Consider the following 21,084-nt stretch of genomic DNA (forward strand, 5'->3'; position numbering starts at 1 on the left):
TTCATTAAATATAATTTATTAATACATTTTTGCAAGCCACAAATAAATATTTAATTCTTGTAATTTTAATTGGTTCACCCTGTATATAAAAATATTAGAATATTTTGTATAAAATAAGTTTATAAGGAAATCACAACTCCAATTTTTCTTTATTTTCAAATTAATTGAATAAAAGAAAAAGTAATGATAGCGAATCAAGAAAGAGGAAGAAAGAGAAAGAGGGAGCAAGAGAAAGAGAGAATCTCATGATTCTGCATAAGAGAACTTTGACGTTAACTCAGCGTTCGTCAACGAAGGTTACCACCAAGTGCGCCGCATTAAATTACAGCAATGCGTCTCGAGTAGGTGGCTAGGGTGGTTGGGTTGAGTCGAGTACGAGGGTCTGATGTAAGCAGTCGGCATTTCCGCGAAACATGCAAATTTGGTTCTCCTTTGAACGTTTACTCTACTCACGTTTGCCAGGATTTCCGTTTGAAGGCCGAATTTTCTATCGGATCTAACTCCAAACGCGATCTTCTTAGAAATGCGATAATAATAAATAATAATTTCCAGTTTAATCTCGAATTTTCATAACTGTGACTCTCAAATTTCCTTTAAATAATAATCTACATTTCGTTATTTTTTAATTCAATGATATCAAATATAATCCATAATTTTTTCAAATTATAGAATATTTTTCAAAGTAATAAATAATTTTTCCTTACTGCAGAACTAAACCATTTTGTGATAATAATCAAATAATAAATAATACTTAGGTCATGAAAGAAATGATTATTGGAAAAAAGATGAGTTTAAAGTGAGGAGGATCTTGATCGGATTACGTAGGATTGGGAGATGCAGTGGGTTGGGGTAGTAGAGTTGAAGTAGAAGGTTAAAGGAATTTTTTTTTTCAAAGGTCGATCTTGACGAGAAAGTTTTACGAGGAACGGACGCACGAGATGGCACAGTTCGATAGTGAATTCCTGGTATTCGCGAGTTTGTATGAGGCGAACGATGTCGTGAGTTTAAGAAGGAGGAAAGCTTGGTAGTTGAGAAGGGAACGGGAGCGGGAACGGGAACGAGAGTACTGTCCGTTGACGTAAAGTCGACAAGTTCCTATCGATGCATAGAAAAGTCTAAACGATCCCTAACCGAACGTCGACGACCAACCGAAATCTTAATTTATAGTCACAGTGCTAAATCTAGATTCCCATCTATATACGGGGTGTCCTATAAACAGTCTTGTTGTTAGACTAAAGTTTGAATTCTAAGAAGCAAGTCGTTAGTTAAACATTCAGAATGATCCTACTTTTCTTGAAACTTTATTTATCAATTTTCATCAAGAAGTTCATCAAGAAGTTCATCGATTCGTAGAGTAGAAAATATATTGTTGTATTTATTTATACTGTATATTACCCGTATAACGTGGTTAATACATTACACGTTGCTTTAATTCGAATTATATGAGAATCTACTGTAACTCGGTTCATAAGTGAGATAAATTTATTATTTTTATTTTTTAATACGATGTACATTTTTTAGTAAACTTTTTTTATATTAATATTAATTTTCATTTAATCATAATTTATAGAATTTTGTAATATAAGAATGCAAGATATCCACATTTTAAAATTTGTAGTTAATTGTTTAATGGAAATGGAACCCTTAAACGCATAAAAAAGGGAAAATATTATAATAAAGATATTTTAATATCCATAATTTTTTGAAGTTATACTTCTTTTGGCGCGTTTGGAAAAAAATGATGAGAGTGAATTTTTACGATGCGTGCGCACCGACCAAAACAAACTTCCGCCATTTACACAACGAAGTCTGTCGGTATTTACGATGCGCAGGCACAGCGATTTCAAATTTACGGCATCAAGTAATTCGATATATCTCCCTTACATTTAGTGTGGACTGATATCTATATTCTGATATTTCTACATACACACACGTGTTTTATATCGATACAAATAAAAATTATTTATTTGTTTTTAAGTTATTTAATTATTAGATACGGTGGCGATTGATATTAAAAAACTGTGAGTATCTTCAAAAATATCTTCAAAAACATTGATTATTTATGGATATTAGTAATAAAAGTCTTTTTTGAGGTTACTTGAGGTATGTATTATTATTTATTAGTTTTTTGAGAGAGAGGTTAACTGAGGTATTTATTATTATTTATTAATTTTAATTCGTTTCATTTCCTCTCTATAGTAATCACTAATTAACCATACGATGACAATTTTCTGATTTAAATCTAAGAATACTGATGAATTACAATCGTTCTCTTTATCCTGATATTATAACAGACAATAGTAAGTAGAATAGCGATAATCTGTTTAGTTAAAATACTTTTTAACTAAAATTTTATTTTTTAGTTCAATTTATGGTGCTCTGCTTCTCTTTTTATATTTTTTATATTTCATACATAAACTACTTTTTAAATAGTTTTAGATAAGTATGTGGCTCTACATTTCTTATTCTAATCGAAGACCATATCACACCCAAAAAAAAGATTTTATTACAGTATCGGACCTGTGCATATAAATTTCATTTTCCAATGGGTTAATGATATAAGGATTTCTTTTAACTAATGTCTCCTTCGTAAAGATTCCATGTGAATTATTATGCGAATAGAATGCAGCTGCAGTTACAAGGAATAAACAAGACATAAATCTGTTAAAAGGTAAAAATAATATTCTTGTTTCTAAAAGAAACAAATATTATAATTCTTTTAAAAAATATTTATTCAAATCATTAGAAAGCTTATTCTCTCCGCATAAGTGATCAATCATTTTACTGGAAGAGAGAGCGCATTATTTTCAACAACAGCAACAACAAGCAGACAAACCTGAAATTATGAAAGATTTTCGAAGACGCCGTCTTCTTTTTATTCATACTGGGAAAAATCTATGTGTATTAATATTCTATCAAAAAAATTAAAAAAAGAGTGCATTTTAGTTATTTGTAAATTATTTTCTACAGTAATTCTTATTAAACTATAATCTCTTGCAACTTTTTGACCAGTGTCAGTATACATTTAAATTTCTGTTTCAGTTTTCGAGATTTCTGAAACTAATGCAGAGAAGTGTAATGTCTATTACTATCGTTACAAAAATGTATCTAAAAGACAGTATCCATCACAAACAAACGCGGAACGTTTTTAAGCGTGTAGTCTGAGAAAAAAAATGTTTTGTTACGCAAAAAAAGTATAACTTCTTACGTGCGTACATAAGAACACACACCAGTTTCGTTTTTATTTAGAGACAATAAACGTTGATCATTGAACTTTTATCAAAACGATAAATACTGAGGAAATCTTATAACAGATTTTTTAAACGGACTATTTTTTATTTTAAGGATAGAAAGGTCTGTCATTTTTAGAAATTTTGTTAACATCAATCACAGTACATTCCGTGTACACAAGACTCTTAGAAACATATATCCTTCCAAGAGAGTATTGTACAATGTACGTAATGTATACTTTTCTCGTATGCGACACCGAGCCGTTGCTTCCGGTCGGTGAGCTTTTCATAGCGTAAATAAGAAAGCGTAGGAAGGGTGAAGGGAATGGAGTAGCAAGAAGAAGAAAAAGAAAACTAAAAAAGAAGAAAGAAGTATGTAAGGCAAAGAGGAAGAGCACGCGCATACATTTTACAGCGAGTCAGTAACATGCGAGGACTCTTCTTACTTCTCCTACACCAAACATAAACACATTTCTTTGCGTTTCTCAACATTGAAGCAAAAAAACTTTAGAAGAAATATGCTCTTGAGAATTTACTTTCGCTTTTTTTTACTTTTTTCGTTAATCGTGTCAGTGAACCTAGATTATTTTAAATATCAATAAATTTTAATTAAATATTGTTAGCATCGCATCGGTATGCTATGTGTGCATGAGTAAGTATGCGAGATAAAACAGTTGAAGGAGTAGGTGGAAGGTTTTAACGTCAGTAAGTTGTGTATGTATGTCTGCATATGAAATCGAGCAATTGCAGCCGAAAAAGTATAGAAGATTCTTGAGCTTACTAGTTATATGCGTGATTGATACGAAGAGCGATGTGCATTTGTTTACGAGGAGTGTATATGTGTAGTCCAAATGGGAAATCCGGAATTATGAACACTGTGTAGGCATTGTTCACAATGGCAGGCGTTTTTGGGCAATGTAAGAAACAGAAGAATTGTTACGGACTTTTCCTAGACATTGTACACAATATTTTAGTATCCTATAGAATATCGAATTACTATTTAGGCAATGTTGAGAAGAATACATTATCGGGCACAGGCACACACACACACACACACACACACACACACACACACACACACACACACACACACACACACAAAGGCAAGCATAGAGTGGATTTTTGAGACTATATTATGCGCACCTCTATAAATTAAAACTTAATGCCGGTGTGTATTATATAGGGCCCACTGTTACCTTTAGTAGTAGAAGATTATTACATTTTTACCGATGTTCATAGAGATTACCATGGAAAACCTGTATCTTTTGTTTCTTATCATAGCGGAAGATAAGCTGGTTTAGAACGAAATGTTTCATATCTGCTTTCTTTCTTTACCGGTTTTTCATATGTCATTGTACAGGATATCTAAGAAATGTGAGAAATATGAATACATTTCTTACATTGCACAAAAACGCCTGCTATTGTGAACAATGCCTTCGCAGTGTTCATAATTTCGGATTTCCCATTTGGACTATACATGTATAAAGGGACAAATAAAGATAGGAGAGTTAATTGTAAGATGTGAAGAAATAAAGACATATTCATCCAACACCCAATCCTAACCAAAACACCAACTTTCACACCTGCTTACAATATTAATAAATTTTTCAAATTACGAGAAATTTGTTTCTACGAAATTTTTTATCAAAGATTCTTCTTAAATATTTTAATTATTTTTTATTATTTTTTTAAGTAGAAATAAATCGAATCTTTTATAGAGTGAGATAATAAGGATTACTATCTAAAATAGCATTAATAAATCTTTTAGTATTTTAAGATTTATATCGGAGAGAGAGAAGAGTGCAATTTGATTTAATACAAAATATGACAAATAACAATTTTGTATATTTTTTGATTTATCTTTTTATTCAAGAGAAAAACTCATGATCACATAGATATCTCCAAATGTATTATTTTAGATAATTATTCTTATTGATTCATCTCCTAAATCAAATTTAATTTCTATTCCAATTTTACATGAAACATTTCATAAATAATAATTTATAAATCAGGAATGGAACGAATTCTTATTGTTTTCTGTGGTATTTGTTTGAACGAAGTAATGGATACATAAATTGATAATTAACCCTCATTGATTTCCTAAGGTGTTTGTTCGAACTTAGAATTGGACAGATAGATTGATAATTTAGTTCAGTTCGATTCACCTAAGGCATTAAACGTATTAATGCACCCATACAAGGCTAAGTAATAATTTCTACGTCGTTCGTTTCGGTAACCAGCGTATTGACAGAATTATTCGAGGACCAAAGTTCATTGACTCGATGTCGTTAATAAGCTCATGCTTATGCAAGTCCATCGGCCTTCGTACTAAGCTCAGACTCCTATTAGGTAGATAGTAGATCGTAGGCATACAACGAGGACATCCAACTAACCTCCTGTGCTATTGACATCACCCTTGTCCGAGTAGATGCTCTCTAACTCCCTTCTCTCTATTCTCATATCAAAAGTCTATCAAAAGCTTGTAAAACGAAACTTTTTAGACCTCAAAATTTACACTTTAGACGAACATTTCAAATGAAATTTTCTAATGTCTAAAATTAACCTAATTAATATTGTATCAACGTTGTTTACTTGTTTATACATCAATCAAAATTTAACATTTCAAATACTTGAGCTATTTTTGGTTCATCCAAAAAATGTTCAAGGTTAACTACGTTATTTTCTTAATATTTTATTAATTAAATTTGATACACACAATTTCTTGTATTAATATCTTCTTATTAATTCGAAATCATATATTTACTTGGACATGTATAAACAGACATCCCCATCCGCTATACATAAATGTATACATTGGATGTTTCAATAACCACATTAATTACTATCATTAAAACATAACACGCGATAATTAAATCATCAATTTAACAAGTAACCCTTATTTCATTTCGAGATTGCTATCATTGTATTTCCCTCGGTAAAGTGACGTGAACGATTGTACTCAAATTTCAAAAGGAACTAATGAGTTTTTATGTTCAATGAATTCTTACGGGGCTGGATTCCTTCGTGATTAATTAGTTGAATATAAAGAGAATAAGAACGACCTTGTGGGTGCGTGAGTAGTAGGTAAATAAAGTCCCTTTTAATTGCTTCTCCCTTTTGCTTACCTTTTCTAACCGTAAGTTGAAATCTAATCATGACGTAATAATTTTAGATATTCGGAGGAAGAAAAACCATGAAATAAAAAATAATAATGATAAAGAAAAAATGCAAATTTGACGAATAAAAATTCTTTTAGTTCGTATTACGAGTATCATTTTGTTATCAGACAGTCTCTTTGATCGCGTGTTAAGACTTTTCTTCCTATAAAAATAAAATACCAAAGGTAGAAATAAAATTCTTCCCACGAACACTCGATTGATCCTTTTTCGCTTTCTGTTTCAGATCTCTTCCATCACCAGCTTCTGCAGGGTAAGTAGACGTATTCCAAAGAGGTTCCTTCTTTTTAAAAATCGCTTTTCTCGATGCCTCTCCGATATTTATATTCGTGTTATCTATATCTATAAAAGCCGGTTCATTTTATCCTAAATTAAATATTCATTTCTTTTACACAAATTTAAATGATATATTATTTAGATGCTTGTACAAATTTTTTAATTTTATTTTTATATTTTATGTAAGTAATTTACATATTTATATATATTTTCATTTCACCAAATATTGGCATATTCCATAATTAAAATTAAGAAATATTTCACGATATTTTTATATTTAAAAGATAAAATATTTATTTACTATATGATATTTTTCACGAAGTTGATATTTTTCATATTTTCTTAGATAACAATTTTTAACATTTTATTTGAACCACCCTGTACCTATGTGCCAATATCCGTAAGAATAATTTCATATCAATTCATCTTTTCTACGACTTGGAGATCATGCAAAAAAAATCGAAAAAAGAAACTGATAGTTAGAACGAATCGTTTTCGCATAATTTTAAAAAAGAAAAAAATGATTACCACAACGATGCCTTGAAAAATAAGATTAGTCAAGTAAAAAAGAGAAAAAAAGAGAGATGAAAAGAATTGGTTCAAGGATGTTAAGAGTATAGATTGGGTTCGATTCACTCGTTAAAAATCTTGACTATCCTTTTGAGGTACTTGAGTATCTTGCACAAAAAAATTCCGTCCCTTTTCATTCTTACCTTTTCAAGATATAAGAATAGAAAAAAACTAGAAGGAGATCACTAAACAAATGACCTTTAGTATATAAGGGTTGAAAACTCTTCCGAAAATAACTTTCAAACTGTCATATAAGATTTATAACAATTTATTTAAAAATAACAAAAAAAGATATTATTATTTTTATGAATTTAAAAGTTCTTGCTAATATTGGTAATAATAGTTAATTATGCACAGTGGAATTTTTTATTTACTACTTCGAAAAATTAAAATTATTTTAAATACAGCGTAAAGGGATCATTATGTTCGTATTTTTGTTTCTATTCATTTTATTTAAATTTTATAATTATTACATTTCAATAAGGCTTTTTATTTTTTCAAACTCCACGTTACTGTAGTAGAAGTCACTTAACATAAGCATCTATATAGTGTCATTACATCTAAATATGGTCAGACGTTCAAATAATGCAAATCAGATATCCACATATTATATAATTCGACATTTTTTCTAATCAAAATTGTAAACATATCGTTTTGAAAAACGAAATTAATATTTAATATTTTTAGTAGCTGTAACATCTTTGTGGATCTCATAACTATTTTGAAAATTGAAATTTTTATGACAATTATCTTTAATCCCTCATAATAGACTCTGTTCTTGTATGCGTGTATTAAGTACACATGATAAACAACTACTATTTACGAAAAGATTTTTATCTCTCGATCGAAGTATCAATCACAAAAATGAAAACAAGATTCCTTATGATTTAAGTATGAAAGATACACGGAAATGATCCAATTAAGTTTTATCGAAACGAGCGTAATGAAAAGAATGTCAGACGATTCGTATTATCAATTTCATAGATTTTTCGAAGGTCTTTTTCTCTTTATCCTCGTCTCTCTTTTTTTTTCTTATTCTTATCGTCTCTCTTTTCTTCTCTTTTTATTTTTCTTGTCTTTTTCTTCTCTCTATCTCTCTCTCTCCCTCCCACCCTCCCTCTCCCTCACTCACTCTTTCTCTTTCACGCTTGTGCTTTCCTTGAGTGTTCTCCAAATTTCAAGGATGGAAGGACAGGATGGAAATAACGATGCTCTCAAAAGGGAAGAAAATAGAAGAAAAGAAAAGAAGAGGAGTGTTCTTTAGAAAGACAAGAGAGAAAACAAGTAAAAGAAAGAAAGAAAAAGAAAAAGAAATCATATTTATTGCCACAGTATACTACCCTCTTTCTATATATGACTATGATATATATATATATTTAATCAGAACAATAGAAGAGATAAGATACAGTAACCAAACAATAACAACAAATACAAAAATAATTATAATAATTATATTAAATATAATAAGCATAAAACATCATAAAAGTATTTCTAACATGGAGAATAAGAAAAAGGATTATTGTAATTGAAACACGATAGAATAAAGTAAAAAATAAATAGAATAAATCCAAAGTTAAAGTAACGTAGGCAAACAACATCAATAATAATAATAATAATAATAATAATAATAATAATAATAATAATAATAGTAAAAAATAAATAAAATAATAGATTTATACAAAAAAACATTACATAGCAATAATTACAAAGATACAAAAGAAGATTGCCTAATTCTAAGATTTACCTCTTTACATATTCCAGACAAAGTGACCCTTACCGTTGAAAATGATTTTTTATAGTAGAAAGAAACCTTCTACGAACTTTCTTTAATTGATCTCGGAAGTAGTTTAGAAGAAGAAAGAGAGAATAGGAAGGTACGAGTTAATGCGAACTGCTTATCGAGCCGAGGAAATCTTCTAGAAGCACAAACACGGTCATTTACCTCTCAGTTCGTTGGCTAAACTCTTAGAAAGTGAGAGAGAGAGAGGAAGAGAGTTTTCCTCTCAATGACGAAGTAGACCTTTAATTTTACCATTGTAAGTTTCGCTGGTTACATTGCGACTTTCTTCTCATCCACCCCTTCACCCTTCACCTCCATCACCAATCTTACTCTTACTACCACCCGTCTCTTTCTCTTTCTCTTACTTTATTTATCTACCCTTCATTCTCACAATGAAACCGTCTCGAAAGATAGATCTTCGAGAGTTATGAAGTGAAAACGAACTGTAGCTGTTCTCGACGAGCGTGCAAACACGACTACCTTTCGGTAGTTAAGATAAAAGTAGCTATAGACACTCCGGTACATAGTTTCCTTCTCGTTTGATAACAATCAAAATGATAAAAGGTTGAATTAACGAAGAAACCAAAGTAAGTAGCTAAGTATGATATTATATATATATAATATAGTATAATATATAGAAATCTCGGTTATGTTCTTTGTCTAGCCGATGTTAACGTAAACGATTCTGAATTTCTCAGTTGGAAAGTTTCAACGAAAGATTCAAGACTATCTTGAATTTATCTCAACGTAGGAGAACTCGACTCGGTATATCTATTAGTTTCAGCCTTTAAAATCTACGAGATAAGGTCTCGGAAATTATGAAAGCTAAAAACGAACTGGAGAAATTAGAGAAAGAAGAAATTAATGAGGAAAAGAACGAAATAGTAAAAAATAGTAATAGATAGATGCTACCATGAAATTTAAGATTCGAGTCAGGTCAACAATTTTTTTAGGGTTAAGATTTTGAACCATGGTTTCAAGACACAGTTTTTTTATTCGGAATTACTTACATACAAATTCTGTCATTTGATTGCATTGTAAAATTAACTTTTAAAAATGCTATCATGAAATTTAGGATTTAAGTCTGCTCCAATATTTTTTTTACGCTCAAGTTTGTTGATGCATAAACATATTTGGGTATTCATTTTTCAGAATCCAATTTTCGACTCAAAATTACTTGCATAAAAATTTTGACACTTGATTACACCTCAAAATCAAACTTTAAAAATTAAAATATAAGATCGGATGGAATAATTATTTTCCGAATCGAGAGTGTTGGATCTCTAATTAAATATTTGCGATTTGAAATTCGTTGTATAAAAATTCAGACGTTTGATTACATTTCTAAATAATAATTTAAAAATTGATGAACACAATAGCAGATGGAAAAATGACGTTCCGAATAAATTGTCGAATCCTGAATAAAAAATGAATATTCTTGGATATAACGAATTTAGTCCCGAGTCGCAAATCAAGTTCCAAAATAACAGTAATGCGAATATGTTTGCGTCGAGAAAGTTTTGGGCTGCGGCAACTCGAGTCATCCCAATTGTGAAGTAGCCAAAACTCGAGTACTCGTACACAGGTTTGCTACTCGAACGCGTATATATATACACTATATATAGATATATCCAAAGATGTATCCCTCTTTGAGGAAAGTTGCTCGATTAGGGTTGCTTCGAGAAAGCTTTGGCGAAGAGAAGAGAGTGGAAGCGTCGAAAGAGATAACGACGATCGACGGCAAACAGGAGAAAAGTCGTAATGGAATGGTCTTTAGCCTTCTCGGTACTAGAAAATGTTAGCGAACTTTACCAGCACCTAAGTACTACTCGTACACCCACTGGTATAGGCAGACGAAAAGAGTGAGAGAAAAAGAAAGAAGAGAGGAAGGAAGAGAGAGAGAGAGAGAAAGAGAGAGAGAGAGAGAGAGACAGAGACAGAGAGATAGAGTAACAGTTGGAGGAGAAGGTTTTGCAGGTTGTGAGAAGTTTCTCGCTTGTCTTCGTGTAAGACGAAAACTACTATCTTCTTTCTTCTTATCGAGACATGTAGTAGAAAGTGCTCGACTTTCCGAAAATTTTCCGCTTTCGGTAAATTCGATATTATATTCTCCGAGGGAAATAAGCCAACAAGTATAGTAACGAGTTCTTCTCATCTTCGCTCCTCGTCTCGGGGGACAAGCGTTTCTCGAAAAAGAACTGAAAGCTTCCAACTCCTTCGAGTTTAGATTAATTGGCTTAATTAAAAACTTCGAGACTAGGTTTTGCACACACCAGATAGGAAGATACACAGATATATCTACAAAGTACTTTACCACAAACGTCATTAATTTGACTTAACGTAGGTAATGTTATGAAAACGTACCGGCCCTTTCTCTTCCACCGTTTACATTTAGTTTTATTCCAATGATAAATCTAATTAAATGTTTTTATCTTTCTTTCTTGATGATCTTCTTTTTCTTCTTTCTTATGTTTGTTATTATTATTATCATCATCATCATAGAATAGAGTCCTACGGAGTAACTCCTTTACTCTCGAAGCACAAAAATACACTTTACATTCGTCCAAGATTCTAACTGCGAAACTTTGCTTCCGTTGTTAAAACTTTAACGTTGGAAAAGTGCAGTAACGCTTGAGAAAGAAAGAGAAAGAGAGAGTTTTCTCCTAGAGAACGACGCTCGGAGGATTTCGATGCCATGGAAATCGGACTTAAGGAAATATGATGTCGTGCGTTCCTCTTGCTTCTTCGCAAGAGGAATACCGATACCGAGAGGATTCTTTCTCTCTTTACTATGGTAACTCGTCTATGGACGAGTTAGAAGAAAAAGTATTCGCCATTTTCTTACACTTTTTTATGTTACCTTTCTCGGCTTATCGAACTTTTAAACGAGCAAGTTTAAAAGAGCTACTCTTGTTTCTGAGCGTTGCATTCATTATTTCGATCGTTTAGACACTTTTTTCTTCTTTTAATTTCATTTTATTTCATTTTATTTTATTTTATTTTATAACTTATTTTTCTTCTTCTTCCGTTCGAAATAAAAAAAGAAAAACACGAATCGTCGGAGAGGAATCGTTTATTTTCGTTTAAACAAAAAATTTATCCGCTATTATTAATTAATTATATTTTAATTAATTATTAAACGATTTGTTTCAGCTTTCGGCCGTCGTCGATGGAATTTACATGGAACACGGACACACTGCAGGATCGTTCACACGTTTAGCGAGCGATGGACTTCTAGTCGGTGGTGGTGCTGATGCGAGATCTTTGCAAGGTGCCAAAGGGATCAACAACTTTGTCGGGTGTCTAAGAAAGGTGAGTTTCCTCTAGAATTCGACGACGACGAAGACGACGACAACGACGAGTATGAGGATGGAGTTGATATTTCAAACTTCGTCAAGAGATTGTGCCTTCGATTCGATAACGTATTCAAAAGGGTTTTAGACAAAGTTTACGAATGCAATAATAAACATTCGACAAAAATATATCGATTTAGAAAATCATTTATATTCTTAATATTGGCCGATAATTATGATATTGGTCTAAGTTAACAAAAATTATATTTAATTATTTATTTTATGATTTATTTAATAATGTTACGTTTTGTGGCGTAATAAAGAGTGTGGTAAGTTTTTAATCAAACTGTGAAACCTTTACCACATGAAATGATCTTAAAAATTGTGAGTGTATTGACGAGTGATGAGATTTGGATGTGTGACAACTGGAGGGGTAGGAGGATATTTACAGTAGGAAATTAATTAGAATTCTATTGCAGTGGAGACGGAAAATTAAGAATTAAAGTGAGATCCTTAACTTTCCTGTTGCTTGTGGGATAGGTCTCTGTCATAACTTCGATTAGCAATTACAAAATAATACTAGTAGCGGATTATAATTAATTTTACTAAAATATACTTTCTCATGTCAGATTTGTTTATCTTCAATTTTCTTCTTCTCATTAACGATCAATCTATATTAAAGATTTACTGATTATAAAGAATGCAGGATACCGACTTATTAATTAAAACATAATAACGGACTTATTAACGAAAACAGAATAAGGACTTATTAACTAAAACAGAAAAACGAATCAGTTATTAGAATATGCAAACTTTTTTTATTATTGAATAGTCACATTGACGCCTACGAAGCTCATTGATTTAGAAATTTAACACGTTGGCTGCCGTGAAGTCACCGGTGACCTTAACACGATCGTTGGTAAAAATACATAATTAGAGAAAATATCAATTCTGATAAATTTTTAAATAATACCATTGTTTTTATAAGGGTTTGAAGAAACTTGTGACATACAGTGCATGCAAAAATAATTTTTTTATTAGAAGAAAAATATGTAATTATACATTTTATTTGGACACACTTCAATGAGTTTCATAGAAACACGGTAGGTAAAAAAAAAGGTGAATCAAGACAGTCAGCTCAATATGTCGTCACTATTTTAGTGCAATTCTTTGCTTTTGATTTCTTAGGGTTTTTTTAATTTTTTTTGTAGCACTCTTTGCAAAATCGCCGTATATTTCGCACACTTCCCAAATTTTATTTTAATTAATAATAATTTTCTATACCACTTTATAGTTTTTCGCAGTGGTGAACTATAAACAATCATTTGATCAGACAAATCAACTGAAGATTTTCCCAAATTGTAATCTACTACCAGTTTTGGCTTTTCATATGAACACATTTTTTTCTGTACACTTGTCGTTTCTGCAGAATGTTTAGTAGATAGTATCAATACATTTCTTTTATCTTTCCATTTTAAGACCGTTACACCATTTTCATTTTCTCACACGATAACTTTTCCACGTTTCAATTTTCGGGACACTACTTCTTGTGGATTGCCTCGCCGATGTTTTCGCAGCGTACCCATTAAATACGTTTGCATTGTAATTAATTTTTCCGCCAGGTTTACATTTGTTTCCAGATATTTGATTTACATTTTCGTCTTTGTCGGTGTAGATTTGAAATGAATAAGTATATCATAGTCCACTACATAATTTCAAAATTTTTATTCTGAATCTATGACGTTTATGTTTTAAATATTGACGAAATGGCACTAATGACTCATCCACATACAATGTTTCATCTGGATTATAATATTTCTTAAAATTATTGTTTAAATAATTAATGATATGAATAATTTTTGATAACCTATTATTAGGATTTTTTTCTTCATTATTATTAAAATGCAAAGATCGCAAAAGTAATTCGAATCGATTTCTTGACATGACTGTACGTGGAAATGACAGATTATATCCTTCATCATTACTTTAATATTGTTCAATTTTTGATACTTGCACTAATTCCATCCATATAATGAGACCAAAGAAACGTTTTATTTCGTTACAATTTGTTTCATGCCATTGATCTAAACGATACGCTTGCTGTTTTGATTTTCTTTGCAAAGAATAGATAGTTCGTTTCATTTGCGATCATTTGAAATATTTCATCCGTGACAAAAAGAAAATAAAAACTGTGCGGTTCTGTACAAGGAAAAATCTCTGATTGGCACATATTGATTCCGGTCAAATTCGAAAAAGTAATCTTTTTTTGATTACCCAAAGGAATACGCCAATTTACATCAAATTTCTTTTGTATGTCATCTTCTTTGTTATTGTTATCTACCACTTCAATTTCACTGTCCGACTCAATTCGGCGTCAACGTATTGCGGAAGCCCTTATTATGTCAGATAAACTATTCGATGAACTTTTTTCACTTTCTCATAGCAATCGATTTCGTTTAAATGGTCTTTGCAAAATTGCATTGTCGGATGAAAAACTTGACTCATAATCTTCATTTGCAACCATACTTAAGAATTACCTAAACTGAATCAAAGTGAATATAGATGAATTGAGTATCAGCGGTCTTCACCCGCTACTTATAAGTCTTTTTCCACAGACAGGTACTGGTATGACTTTGGAGAAGGGATGTTAAAAACTAACCATTTTCAGATTCTTGCGAAGAAACATAAAATTTCGAAAAAAATACAAAATAGAAAAATTTTAAGAAAATACCAAAAAATCTGTTGGAAGTTCTTCGAAAGGGTTTGTGACTATTATAAACTGAGTAAATATAATATAATTTTTCGTGAAACTTGGTATCTTTGGTCTTTGTATATGTCTTCTGCAAATAGAATCAATCGTCACGGTCAGGAATTATTCGTTGCTGTAAATTTCTCAATCTTATTCGTATTTAGACGGAACAAATAATCATAAAATGGTCAACAGCACCTCGACGGTCACCGATGACCTCACCATAAAAAATAGGTAAAACACAACAATACAACGCCGTTTATCAATTGTAAAAAAAATTTCAACAAAATATGCATCCCATAATAGAAATAAAGTGTAGGTGTGGTAGAGAAATCATGAACAAAGTGCCAGCAGTCAATGGGTTAACAAAGAATTGACTATACTTTTCGGGGGTGAAGTCCACATGATATTCGAATCCAGGAATTTTAAGAGTCTGCGTCTGTTAATAGGAGAACTGATCCTTTGTCAAATAGTTTATATACTCTAAGAGCGATAAGAGAGTCGTGATTTGCAGGATGTTTATGTTACGTGAACATTTTTTAAACTCTTAGGCAACAGTGAGGCGCAGATCTGGAAAACGTTTGTCGTCTGGTCCTTTAGTTTTAACAATAAACCTTACTTGAGTTACATGACCATTGACTTCGATGAGGAAAATATCAAGCGTAGCAGATGAAAAAAAAAAACGTCCTGGAATGTAACAATAATAAAAATTATTTTCATGTAAAATAAATCATAAAATTTATTTTCTCCAATTTGTAATTTACAATTAGTCTACTGTCATAATTACCGCCACATACAATGTTGGACAATAATACATTCAATAATCCATTCTTTTAATTCGTTAATATTTTATTAGAATCTAATAAAACTTAATGATATGTTCCAATGAGCTGATAATTCCCAGACGACTAATTAAAAATTAGATTAAACGAAAATTCGGAAAGAATAGGTCTATAAAGTTTATTACTAACTTAATTGATTTTTTTATCTTATCCAGAAATTTAAATATTAAAATAGATATAATAGGGAATTCATAACCGTCCAAATTCCCTATTATACCTATTTTATTACTAACAATAAATTTATTAAAATTCTGGAGGAAATGAAATACATACTTTATCGATTCTTTTTAAATTTTAATATTATATTATAATTTATTAAAAGACTTATTAAAAGATTTATTAAAAGATGCACGATTTTCGATGCTATAGAAGTAATATGGAAATAAGAAATAAGAATAGGTAATGTTACGTCCCGATTGGACGATCGATTTAAGTAGTAATTTGCCTGTTTGGTCACTCTGCATACACCAAGTTTAACCAGGATCAGGAGGCTTAGTTTCATGAGGTAAAAAATTAATTGTAGATTTTGACTAAAATGATGACTTTGATCAATGAAAAATATACGTGAAGTTAGGAAAGATTTGAGAGGTTGTCAAGGTAGGAAGAATGATTCCACTGCTCCTGGAATATGTGTTTCAATAACACAATTTAATAACAAATTATACTTACAAATTAGAGACGCAGTGAGTCGGAGGTTCAATCTTCGTGTGGACGCAGCGAATACAAAATTAGATGAAACGAAGTCGTTAATTTAGAAAACTCACTGGCGTTAAATTGAAACAAAATTAGAAATAAAATTGAGAATTGAACTAAATTAAAAGAACTAAAAGAGATTAAGTGTATCTAATCAGTATCTAAGCTGTATCTAAAGAGAACTAACTTTAAGTATGCAGGCTCTTCTTTTACGCTTTTTGTAGCTACTCCTACTATGGGGTTGTTCGTAAAATTCAGTGGTGGGACGTAGTAGGAGACACGTAGATTCTTTTGGTTATTTTCCACATCTGGGACTTATCTATTTCCTGGAAAGTTGAAGTGTTTCGAATGACGATAAGAAATATCAAAAGAATTACAAAAGGGTAGGTAATAGAGGTTTATATCAATATACAGAGTGGCGTTTCTCAGGTAACACAGAGGTAGCTACAGGAGTAGCGGTAATTATGACAGTAGACTAATTGTAAATTACAAATTGGAGAAAATAAATTTTATGATTTATTTTACATGAAAATAATTTTTATTATTGTTACATTCCAGGACGTTTTTTTTTTTCATCTGCTACGCTTGATATTTTCCTCATCGAAGGCAATGGTCATGTAACTCAAATAAGGTTTATTGTTAAAACTAAAGGACCAGACGACAAACGTTTTCCAGATCTGCGCCTCACTGTTGCCTAAGAGTTTAAAAAATGTTCACGTAACCTAAACATCCTGCAAATCACGACTCTCCTATCGCTCTCAGAATATATAAACTATTTGACAAAGGATCAATTCTCCCATTAACAGACGCAAACTCTTAAACTTTGTTAACACATTGACTGCTGGCACTTTGTACACGATTTCTCTACCACGCCTACACTTTTTTTCTATTATTGGGTGCATATTTTGTTGAAATTTTTTTTACAATTGATAAACGGCGTTGTATTGTTGTGTTTTACCTATTTTTTATTGTGAGGTCACCGGTGACCGTCGAGGTGCTGTAGACCATTTTATGATTATTTGTTCCTTCTAAGTACAGATAAGATTGAGAAATTTACAGCAACGAATAATTCCTGACCGTAACGATTGATTCTATTTGCAGAAGACAAATACAAAGACCAAAAGGAACCAAGTTTCACGAAAAAATATATTATATTTTACTTAGATTATATTAGTCACAAACCCTTTCAAAGAATCTCCAATGGATTTTGTATTTTTTTCGAAATTTTATGTTTCTTTGCAAGAATCTGAAAATGGATAGTTTTCATCAAGTACTTGTGTTGTAAATTCAATTGTGTTATAGAAACAAGTAACTTCTAACTAATTTTCCTTGTAATAACAAAATTATTTTTGCATGTTCTGTATGTCATAAGTATCTTCAAACCCTTATAAAAACAATGGTATTATCTAAAAATTTATCAGAATCGATATTTACTATTATTATGTATTTTTACTAACGGTTGTGTTGAGGTCACCGGTGACCTCAGCACGACTGCCTTACAGCGCTGTTACGGCAGTTTATGTGTTAAAATAATTTTCTTAGCTGCCGCTGTGAATTTCGTTTATCGACAGAAATTACAGATTCATTTTTATTCTTAATAATTAGTTCCAAATATTTCTTATAACAACTACTAGATTAAATATCGCTTGTCTTTTGTTTAACCACTGAGTTGTGCCTTTATTATAATTTACTTAACTACTAAATTGAGTTTCGCTTGTATTTTATACCAGCTACTGATCAGGAGAAAAGCGAAGAGTAGAATAATTAATAAAAGGTATGCGCGTGAGGGTTTTTAAGGCGAAAAAATATAATATAGAAAGTAGTGGGACCTCACAGTTAGATTCGATAGTAAAATGAATAATATATCGTGCAAAGGTTTTCATAGTATTCGATTATTATACGAGGACAAAAAAACGATCGCAAACAAACGCAGAGGGACTGATTTTATCGGCAACGGGACAATCTCGCGTGCTGCTGTCGGGCTTTTCTATCAAATTTACAACGTCGATTTTGACGTAATTCAATACGGTAAAATAATTAATCGAATATTAGTGGGAACAAGATGAATGTAATATGTCGATCGTGTTCCAATATGACAGTTTGCCCACAAATCGAATTTATCAATGTATATAATATAATATGTTAAATCAATTTCGTATAGGAAAAATATTTCCATTACGTGCAGTATACTTTTGTATCATTTTCTAAACTTATATTTATATTTATTATAGCATATTATCGATCATTATAAAAAACTTTTTTCCTTTTTATACAAATATGTTTTTTTTGACGTATATCTAGTTATTTATTTTTAATTTCCTTTTTTAATAAAAAATTAATATATTTCATTATTATTATTAATCAATAATTTTATATAAAATTGAAATATATTATTTGTTTATTATATATATTTTACGGATACTATTGATAAATTATATATGCATTTATTATTGTATATATTACAATTATAAATTAATTAGAATCTATGGCCTTTGTGACCCAGGGCTTCCCGAAGTATGAATCTCGATTCCGTACGGGGTCGAGTTACTAAATATGAAGCTTTGTAAAAATTAAAACTAAACTTAAAAATGAATTCGAATATTTAACTATATCTTGAATATATGGTAAAATTATATTCGAATATATACTCCTAGAAATAATGTTGAAATAAATTTTCTTTGTGATTTAATATCAGCAAACATTTTGATTTGCGAAAGCATTTGATCGTGTAATGTCAGGGCTCGATAAATGGACAAATTTAAGAAGCTCTGGCGTATTCAATTAGCGAACTATCATTTTTATTCAAATGGATTTCAATTAGAAATTGAATAGACACTTTGTTATACAGCGCGATAAGTTGCACAGATTAAATTCTTTTCATTAGAAAAAAAATCCAAAATGTCGTGTAGCTGGTCGGATCAAATTGTCGGGCGAACGTTAACGGCGATTTGTAATTCAACACGATTATTCTAACGTTAAATATTTGCCGATCAAACGAATTGACTTTACGTTCACACACCGCAACGAATGCAACGAACGGAGGCGTCCTTTGTTAAGCAATTATCGTTTTCCCTTCATTTTGTCATTGTAAATGCTTTAATCGTAATTCATGAATAGAAAAAGAGGAAGAGAAAGACAGAGAGAAAGAGAGAAAGAGAGAGAAAGAAAAAGAGAGATAAACGGGGAATACACAAAATATAAAGAAGATTTATACTCTGTTATCATCAATGTTTCATGAGTGTTTTCATCGAACTAATCTCTTGTCACACTTTTATCCGACTTTTTTTCTTATTTGCATACGGTTCTACAAAATAAATCCCTTAAAATTACTTTTCGTTGTCAACAAAAAATATTAAAAATAGAAGAAAAAGACACGAATCCAAATTTACTATGATTTTATATTAAACTAATGCACAAATATTCACGAGTAATATTTACCAACAATAAGTATGATAAATATGATAAATAAAAATTTAAGAACGTTTCTTATACCGTTTGAAGTAAAAAAAAATTATAATAAAAATAATTTTCATAAAATATCTTCGACGAAATCGTTCATTATCTAATAAGAAAACTAATAGTTTTTTATTCGAATATATTTCTATATCAAAGTAAATATAAAAATGATGAAAATATCTAATATTTCTTTCGCGGATAAAAGCAAAAATAGGATATGGCGTAAAAGATAAAAAATTAAGTTTCAATAAATCTATCGATTTCAAGTATGTAGTCAATACCAGAGGATAGAAGGATGAAAGGTAGGTTTCGTACAAAAATAAACTTAAGTTTAAGGGATTAAAAATATAGAAGCGTCAAGAAAGCTCGGCGGCGGTCATTGTGATAAAATGAAATATTCATGTGCCCGACTTACTAGCGAACTTTCGTGAAAAATGTTAGGAGAGTAAAACTCGATTCTTTTCTCGACTATTTTCTACTTTTTTTCTTTTCCGTATCTTTTTCACCATCCACTTTTCACTGTTCGATATCAAAATATAAGAAAAATCCTCAGAAACATCTTTCGTCATAAGAAACAAAGTCAAAGATACAAAAAGAAAAGGAGAAGAAAAGTATGATAAGGGAAATCTCGAATGAGAAGAAGTAATAAACTTGTCTTGCGAACGAGTTACGACGAGGTTTGTACAGCACGAGCAGCCCGGGTGCTGCTTGTAATTTGTAGGGCGTTTCATCTGGGTGATTTAAAAGTATCGCGTGTGGGTGACGCTGCAAAGAGGGCTCGAACACTTTTTTTTCCTTTCATTTTGAACGTCCTTCGTGTGTTCAAAGCTAGAATGAGAAAAGAAAATAAAGAAAATAAAGCAAAATAGAGAAAGAGAGAAAGAAAGAAAGATTTAATGGGAAAAGAACTCACGAATGGCGCCATTTTTCATCGACAATATTTCATTTATTTTCTTCTTTCTTTTTTCTTTTCTTCTTAATTTTTATTTTATTTTCTAACATTTTTTTTATTTTTTTTT

At 30.9% G+C, this 21,084-nt stretch overlaps 1 protein-coding gene across 6 annotated transcripts in view; it reads left to right on the forward strand.

Annotated features, from left to right (window-relative positions):
* Window positions 1–21,084, forward strand: part of LOC122516801 (neurexin-1) — a 304,617-nt gene that overhangs the window by 167,032 nt on the left and 116,501 nt on the right. For all 6 annotated transcript variants that reach the window (XM_043634936.1, XM_043634938.1, XM_043634940.1 and 3 more), the window contains exons 6-7: window positions 6,633–6,659; window positions 12,186–12,344. In XM_043634936.1, coding sequence (XP_043490871.1) covers window positions 6,633–6,659; window positions 12,186–12,344 — 186 coding nt within the window. The remainder of the gene's footprint in view (window positions 1–6,632; window positions 6,660–12,185; window positions 12,345–21,084) is intronic.

This window comes from Polistes fuscatus, unplaced genomic scaffold (assembly GCF_010416935.1).
Source record: "Polistes fuscatus isolate 324 unplaced genomic scaffold, CU_Pfus_HIC Scaffold2, whole genome shotgun sequence".
NCBI classification, from domain to species: domain Eukaryota; kingdom Metazoa; phylum Arthropoda; class Insecta; order Hymenoptera; family Vespidae; genus Polistes; species Polistes fuscatus.